Source organism: Sinocyclocheilus grahami, unplaced genomic scaffold (assembly GCF_001515645.1).
Source record: "Sinocyclocheilus grahami isolate Dianchi unplaced genomic scaffold, SAMN03320097.WGS_v1.1 scaffold453.1, whole genome shotgun sequence".
In the NCBI taxonomy this organism is placed as follows: Eukaryota; Metazoa; Chordata; class Actinopteri; order Cypriniformes; family Cyprinidae; genus Sinocyclocheilus; species Sinocyclocheilus grahami.
In genome coordinates, this window is record NW_015505632.1 from 1,370,351 (window position 1) to 1,378,581 (window position 8,231).

At 36.7% G+C, this 8,231-nt stretch overlaps 2 protein-coding genes across 2 annotated transcripts in view; one reads left to right on the forward strand and one right to left on the reverse strand.

The window, feature by feature from the left end:
* The window catches only part of LOC107552550 (poly [ADP-ribose] polymerase 8-like), a 38,111-nt gene that overhangs the window by 27,017 nt on the left and 2,863 nt on the right, over window positions 1-8,231 (forward strand). The window contains exons 9-22 of the mRNA XM_016234449.1: window positions 1,151-1,217; window positions 1,304-1,432; window positions 2,657-2,906; window positions 2,937-2,990; window positions 3,400-3,495; window positions 3,615-3,707; window positions 3,818-3,943; window positions 4,050-4,115; window positions 4,440-4,507; window positions 4,744-4,792; window positions 6,413-6,525; window positions 7,107-7,179; window positions 7,880-7,949; window positions 8,049-8,122. Coding sequence (XP_016089935.1) covers window positions 1,151-1,217; window positions 1,304-1,432; window positions 2,657-2,906; window positions 2,937-2,990; window positions 3,400-3,495; window positions 3,615-3,707; window positions 3,818-3,943; window positions 4,050-4,115; window positions 4,440-4,507; window positions 4,744-4,792; window positions 6,413-6,525; window positions 7,107-7,179; window positions 7,880-7,949; window positions 8,049-8,122 — 1,328 coding nt within the window. The remainder of the gene's footprint in view (window positions 1-1,150; window positions 1,218-1,303; window positions 1,433-2,656; window positions 2,907-2,936; window positions 2,991-3,399; window positions 3,496-3,614; window positions 3,708-3,817; window positions 3,944-4,049; window positions 4,116-4,439; window positions 4,508-4,743; window positions 4,793-6,412; window positions 6,526-7,106; window positions 7,180-7,879; window positions 7,950-8,048; window positions 8,123-8,231) is intronic.
* The window catches only part of LOC107552605 (uncharacterized), a 7,556-nt gene continuing 6,027 nt past the window's right edge, over window positions 6,703-8,231 (reverse strand). The window contains exon 5 of the transcript XR_001604873.1: window positions 6,703-6,777. The gene's annotated coding sequence lies outside the window, so the exon portion shown is untranslated. The remainder of the gene's footprint in view (window positions 6,778-8,231) is intronic.

The following is an 8,231-nucleotide window of genomic DNA, read 5'->3' on the forward strand; positions in this document are numbered from 1 at the left end:
TGTTGTAATTTTGTAATTATTTAATTTGATTGGTAACAGCCCTGTTTTGTATTACATTTCTTGATCAATTGTAAGAATTTGACTCGAAAGATGACGCATACATTTAATAAGGTTAAAAAACATATTGGCCTTTATAAAGGTAAATGACATCCTGTGGTAAATATTAAAAACATGCAGATTTAAGTATGTAAAAGCTGATAGAAAACTGATGAAAGTATTGCTTCAGAATAAATTGTTTACACCACCAAAAATTTCGGTGATGCGACACTTTTGTTTTGTGGGAATATTTTGTATGGGATATTGTCTGCTGATATGAAAAGTTCACTGTATATCGTAATAACAAATCGAATTTTTGACAGCGATGATATTTTGTTTTCTTTTTACATTTAAACGCGTTAAATATTACATATACGTATGTAATATAATGGTGTATTTCCATCACAGGCTTGGTCTTAAATTTCACATAAGGTGGTATTAAAAAGATCTTAAAAAGTCTTAAATTTAACTTGTTCATATCTGTAGACACCCTGTTTTTCAAAACAGAGTTTTTGGCTACTAAAAAAGTATTTTGTAAAGATTTTGTTGTTAAACATTGTAATTCTATCCCTTACAGCTTCATTTTCATTCCTGTCAAAACTTCAGTCTATTGCCATGATTCCCAGCCAGGTGTACATAGAACTTTGTTAAATGTATAAAACAGTTAACAACTCTTTAAGAAAATCCTGCAAATAATTTTCTTGTCAACAATATTAGACTCATTTGGCCAATTTGCCTTGTTAGATGTTTTTATTCTGTGATCCTTTTGCATAAATACAATATGAATTGTTCTTCTCCTTGAGAGTCGTCTGAGTGTCCTTGCACTGAGCGCTCTCTGTTGATTGTAGATTTGTTCAGAATTACTTGCCTCAAGAACTTGACCACTTCAGTTCAGATTGCAGGAGAAAGAGAGAAGTTACTTGGACATGGCCGTAATGCCTGCTCTTGTTCCCTTTCCAAGATATTGCCCATCATAAGTGGCTCATTTCAGAGTGACCTTCTGTTCTAGTGTTTTAAAAACCTCCAAATCAAACGTCTGTAGCAAATGGTTACATCATGTGGTACTTTGTTTTGCAATACCTTTCTCATGGAAAATGTCATGTCCCGTTTCCAGTTCCCACTGTTGATGTGTTCCAAGTGTCTTCAAAAGACAGATTTGGACTTGGACATCAGTTGAAAAAGTAGGAAACTACTGGAAAATGTTTTCTAGCCTTATATAGGGTTTTCTAGTGTCATTAAACTTCATGAGTGTGTCGTCTCTTGGCAGGGTAATGCAAACCTTTGTCACACAGCAGTGGAAGTGTCAGAGCAAAGATAAACTCATCAGCCCGCACAGCAAAAAGCAAAACGAGAAGAAGGTGAAGTCTCCCCTGCACATTTTTTCAACTCTACGCAGGTAAGAAACAAAATCACTCCACTACACCAGTACTGGACAGTTTATCAAATACAGGCCAACCCTAGTCCTGAGTTTTATATCCCCCTTTGTAATGGTTTATACCCAGGACCAAAAAAATGTTCACCAAGAAAATTGGTTGCTTCTGGTGAATGGTAACATATTTAACTAACAACACACATTAAAACACTTAAACTCTTTCTAGAATTTTTTTTCTGTTCTTACTTGTTGCTATTATTGATTTGTGCATGCCATTACAGAACAGTTCAAAGCATTGAATCATTGAATCACCATTCAAACATTGAATAATTATTCTCTGAATAAGTTTTTACCAGTCTTAACCTTACTCTTAAACTTGTTTGTGTGCTCTTCTGTGGTTCATCTGTTTGATTGGGTTTCTACAATTATGAAATTTTAGAAAAATGTGTCTTGCAAAAAGTAATTGTAATTCCAATATAAGGCTTCTTTTGAATAACCATCTTTAGATAAAGATGTTTTCTGTCCTTTGTTTTACTGGAGTAAATTTGTCTTCCAATCAGCATATACAGTATATGAGTAAATTTGGTGATCGTTTTCCCGCCCCATACATTTCACGTTTGGTGTGATTAGGCTAAACTTATGTCTTCAAGACCAGCATTTACTTTTATGTTAACAAGTGTGCCAGCTTCATGGTCTTCATGAGTTTATTAGACCAACTGGAGAGTCTGAGATGTAAGAGCTTATATATTCTAATGAATGACCCTATTGTGAGTCAATGGTTGGTTATCAAACTGTTGGAACTGCTGACACAAATCTGATGTTTCACTGCATTGGAAAGATTCCAAGACTCCCTGATGAAATTGACATTGGGTTTGGCGTTTTAAAACCAGAAAGAGGAAATCTTACCTGAATGTCTTACCTGTGTGTGTTGTTCTTTTTAAATGAATAATAAAATTATCCAGAAATGAAATTTAAGATGCAGAAAAAACGGTGAAGCCATTTGTCAACAATGCTTAATGCTTTGTATCTCATTAACCTTGGCACAACCTACTGTAATTCATTAGTGCAAAAAAACACGCATTTCCACTGCGAACTATGCAGACCTCAACATGAAAAATGAAATGGTGTAAATCAGCCAATGAAGCATTTTGAAATGTGCAGGATTTGCACAAGCGTAATTGCACAACATCTTTCTGTGTTCCTTAATTCACATTGTTTGATTAATGTGCTGTGCTTGTGCAAACTCAGATCCCCCAGCTACCCTCCTCCTGGCTGTGTGAAGAGCAAAAAGAAGCTCAAACCTGAGCAGGATGGCATGTCGAAATCCCACCGTCTGTTACGGCGAACATGCTCCGGCACGGTGAAGCCAGAAATGGATGGCTGCGTCGGCAAGTCGCACAAGCTCCTGGGCCATTCCCTCTCTAGTGACCCACGGATGGAGCAACATCAGCCCCTCAAGCAACCCCACCGACTGCTGTCGAGGCCCTGCTCGACCGCTGTTAAACCGGAGGTCTGTTTTCTTGAGTAGCCAAACATCGGAGCCAAATCCATTCCATTCAGAGACAGAGGTTTCCTTGTTCAGGTAAAAAAAAAAAAAATCTATACTTCCCCCTTTGCCTTAAGTTAATTCATTAATCAAACAATATTTGGGGTCTGATTAATACAACTCTTTTACTTGCAAATACATGCAAAATCCTTTCCTGAAGCAAACTGAGCTTGAGGGCATGTGATTGGTTGCAGTAGTTGACATTCTCCAGTCATTAGTATTCTTATGACCAAAACTGAATGTGCAAGGAACATTTCAGGAAACATTCCTTACAGTTGTTTCAAACCTGATGAAAATATATTCTTTTTCAGTGAACTGTCCTTTTAATTTGTATTAGGGATTTGGTGGAGCTCTTCTGGCAGCTGCTGATGTTGTATTACTATTATAGAGGGAAGAAATGTTACTGAACGGATGCTGTATGTGTTGACTTGATGTGTAATTGCAGACTATGGAGTATGCAGAGCAGCGTATCCCTGTACTGAATGAGTTCTGTGTGGTCTGCGATGAACCTCACGTGTTCCAAAATGGACCAATGCTCAGAGTGAGTCTGTTTGCTCTACTAGCAATCTTGGATTGATAGATGATGTGAATTCTTTGGATTAATTCTGGATTACTAATAACATTTCACTTCTAATGATCTTGTTTATATGTGTCCTACAGCCCACAGTGTGTGAGAGAGAGTTATGTGTATTCGCCTTCCAGACGTTAGGGGTCATGAATGAAGCTGCTGATGAGATTGCCACTGGTGCTCAGGTACACAAACAAACAACCAAAATAGACATACTTGACTGTAAGCACTCATATAGTCATTCTGCACAGATGCTTCTAACCAAATAGCTTACAGTTTCTGTTTGTGATTACAGGTAGTAGACCTACTGGTCTCCATGTGCCGATCTGCACTGGAGTCTCCGAGGAAAGTTGTCATTTTTGAGCCATATCCCTCTGTGGTGGATCCCAATGACTCACAAGCACTTGCCTTCAACCCCAGGGTACTTAAAACACTAAGAGCATTTAACTTTAGCTTGATCCGTCTCTTTAGTGTAACCCTGCTATTCAGAAAGGAATATTACATTGATTGTTTGAGTTCTTCTTCAGAAAAAGGACTATGACCGAGTGATGAGAGCACTTGACAGTATCGCATCTTTCAGAGAAATGACCCAGGTATCAAGTAGAATTTTACAACAAGAGCATGGTTTTTTTCTGTGATTGTTATATTGTTTTGAAGGCGTCAGTCAATTAAAATAGAGTGGTTTTAATAATTGTATTTATTATTATGCTATTTAATCTAATGTCATATTTCATAAATGAATCATATATATAAAAGTATAATAATAAATTGCATTAAATGGACAGCCCTAGTTGTTTACAATCCCTATATCATGTGTAGCATAAGACTTGAGAGAAATCATCCAGTGCTTTATACCTAATTTATAAGCCTTGACAGAATGCAATAACATGTTGACTGTTGACATGTCTTCTGCACAGGCTCCATACCTGGAGATAAAGAAACAAATGGACAAGCATGATCCCCTGGCTCACCCACTGCTGCAGTGGTATGACAGAATGACATTTCAGTCATTATCTACTCCACTCCTGCATTTTAACGATGTGTAAATGTGATGGTGAGCTCTCCTAACAGCTCCGATTACATGGTCTTGGAGAGTGTGTACATCCATCTTTATGATATTAGCTATTACTCATTTATTGAAATACATCTATAGTCCTGCAGTAGAAGGTTTCAAACCTAATGGGGAATATGACGTGATTCATAAATCCATTTTCTTTACAGGGTGATTTCCAGTAACAGATCACACATAGTGAAGCTTCCTGTTACTAGAGTAAGTCTTGTATCTATTTTATTAAGCATTTGTAATGATGTCCTTGAATATTTCTGTTATCAAATGCCGCCATAATGTGCACATTTCTGGGATCTAGATTAAGATGATCAGGGTTAGACTTGGGGTGATCGATCTTGAAGATGTCTACGATCAACTTTTCAAGGAAATCGTAGAGATCATGATCTTTTATGTCCTCATAATAATGTTAAAACTACAGCAATGACTGCCTACTAGTAGATGACTGTGGCTGGTCAAATGATATCACACATCTCTATCATGTGTCTTTTATGTGTGGTGACATTTAAAAAAAAACTAATCAAAGTGAGCTAGCAGTAGTAGTGGAATAAATCAAATTTTAGTGTCAGGTTTTTCAACTTCCAAATCAGTCCAATTATGTAATGTGACTGTCATAAAATGCAGTCTACCGTGGGACACGCTTTATTTTAAAAAGAGCACGTTGACTGGAAAAGAGCCTGTTCCTTATATCTGTACATTCTACCTTAAAGAGACAGCATCCTAATAAACCTTCTTCTGTCTCTTGTGTCATAAATGTTAATCAAAGAACAAAAGACAGTGAAAATCACTCTCTGCTCTTGACTAGATCACTGTATAATATTCATATGAATCAGTGTATATTTGTTTCATACAGTAGCTATGTTTCCATCCAAAGATTCGAATTAAACTTATGCACAAAACTGGAATATTGCATAAAACATTTGCGAATAAAGCACCATTTCCATCCAACGAGTCAAAGAGAACAAAATCCTCACTTCCTGCAAACTGGTACTAAATATCACTAAGAAAACTAGGAGAAGGATATTTTTCATATATTATAAATTACTTGCGCCTCAGTGCGAGCAGACGAAACACAATAAATGCAGTCAATGCTTTCGGAGGTGAATGCCGTTTGGGAACGCAGTCGTGTAAGACAATTATACAGAAATACTTTGATGACAGACTTTGCTCAGGCATTTCAGAATGACCATAACAACATATAGATGCTGTGATCGAGATCGGTCCGCTGCTAGTCAAGTTATCCTGTCTCATAGCTCAAAGTCACATGACTTTTTCAATGCGCATGGAGGAATTTATTCGGTAAATGTGTTTCCATCTTAGTTTATGCACATTTTTTCTTATCGGATAAAAAGTTTGTCCTACTCAAATGTGCACATAATTTTTTTTAATGCGCATTTTTAGAATTTATGCGCATCTTGGCGTTTTCATCCAGCATTTTTTTAAATGCGATATTCCAAAATGCGCATAAAAATAGGTGGATGGAAACATGGCTAGTGATGCAGTGTTTTAAAGTTTAACTCGGGCTTTAATGTCCATTTTGTTTGTTTAATGCAATACTGTGGTGTTCAAACAGATAGGCTCGTTCCAGTCTGGATATTCTCATTAATGCATCTCAAAATTGGTAGATCATGGTTTTGTGCGATAAGATCTCAATATCATCTTTTTGGGAAGTTTACCCATCCCTAGGTTAGACTAACTGGCATCACCTCCCTAAGAGAGAACCATGACTCATTTAGAAAGCATTTGAAAAGTTTTAAATTCAGAAAATGAGTAAGGCTTAACGTTTCAAGTGTATGCTCTTGCATCTTGTTTTTCTCACAACAGCAACTGAAGTTCATGCACACACCCCATCAGTTCCTCCTGCTCAGCAGTCCACCAGCCAAAGAATCCAACTTTAGAGCTGCCAAAGGCCTCTTTGGGAGTACCTTTGCTTTCCAGTGAGTTCCATTTAAACACCCAATACAGCATTTACCTATGAATCTTCAAATCTGACCCACATCATTACAAATTCATGATTCATGACAAGGAAAATGTGTTTTATCTGGTCCCTAAGTATATTACAGTATCTGTCCATTCTTGCCATTTTGGCAAGCTCTTGGCAGTTTTGTGTGCAATGTCAATCAGGCAGTCTGTGAATGGTCTGTGGGTGTGCTGAACAAATGTTGTAGATGCCACAAGCCTGGTTTGCACTGCAAGACATAACAGAAAAGCAATAATTTCTTACTTCAAATGTTTTATGGCATTGTGATTATGTCCACTAATAATAAATATTCTAAATTTGGAAGTATGTTTCAATGTCACAATAAAAGGAATCCAGTTCCAGCTGTCTTAACTAGTTCAGTTGTTTTTCAACTGTGCAGCAAGCAAGTCATAGAATTCAAATCTGTCTTTTGCACAAGTCTAATTAAAGCCACAGCTGTACAGGTGTGAAGTCTCTTGCTGACTTGAGAACACTGGTTGTTGATTTTCCAGTTTTAAAAAGACAAACTGACTGGCTCTTTCTCCCTCTCTCTTTCAGTGGATCACACATAGAAAACTGGCACTCCATTTTGAGGAATGGTTTGGTCGTGGCATCAAACACGAGGCTTCAGGTACTTGCATCTAATTATGATGCAGATGCATTACCCACAGTGTCTGGTTCTTTAAAGAGACCGATCATAAAAAGGGTTGAGGGGAAAGGTGTTTTTATAGAAAACAAGCTGAGATGAAGTGTGGATGAAGCTGTTTTTTTTATAGTAGAAATAGCTGTAGTAAGATGTAATAGTGTATACATACATGCATAATGCATTATGTAAACCTCTTAAACATCTGAGCAGACTGATGTACACTGACCTTTTTACACCACATCTCTAAATTTATGGTGTCTGGTTCTTTAAAGAGACCGATCATAAAAAGGGTTGAGGGGAAAGGTGTTTTTATAGAAAACAAGCTGAGATGAAGTGTGGATGAAGCTGTTTTTTTATAGTAGAAATAGCTGTAGTAAGATGTAATAGTGTATACATACATGCATAATGCATTATGTAAACCTCTTAAACATCTGAGCAGACTGATGTACACTGACCTTTTTACACCACATCTCTAAATTTATGTAAGAAGGAACTTAAGAGGTTTATTCACTGGATGTTTCTTATACCAAAATATAAATCTTAAATGTCTTTAAATCCAGTTGTGTGTACTGTATGAGGTTACTGGGTATTTCTGCAAACATATTTCACCAAACATATTTTGAGAAGTAAAAGAGTTTGCAATGATTTAACTCAATGCCATACTGAATCATTGTTTTGTTCGCAGCTCCATGGCGCTATCTATGGGAGTGGAATCTATCTCAGTCCATTATCAAGCATATCCTTTGGCTACTCAGGTCTTAAAACCTTTACGAGCAAAACTCCTCTACTTTCTACATAAATATAGGCAATAAATGTATAATTGCTTGACATAACTGTTGCTTTTTGTGGAACAGGGATGAATAAAAAACAGCAGAAAGTTGCTTCAAAAGATGAAACTGCTGCCAACAAGTCCAATATTAATTTGCAGGTATTTAGTGTTTTTGGTATTACTACTTTTTTCCCAATCACCTGACACGGTCATTATTAGAATGCCTTTCTTAAAAAAAAAAAAAAAAAAAAAAAAAAAAATTTTTGGC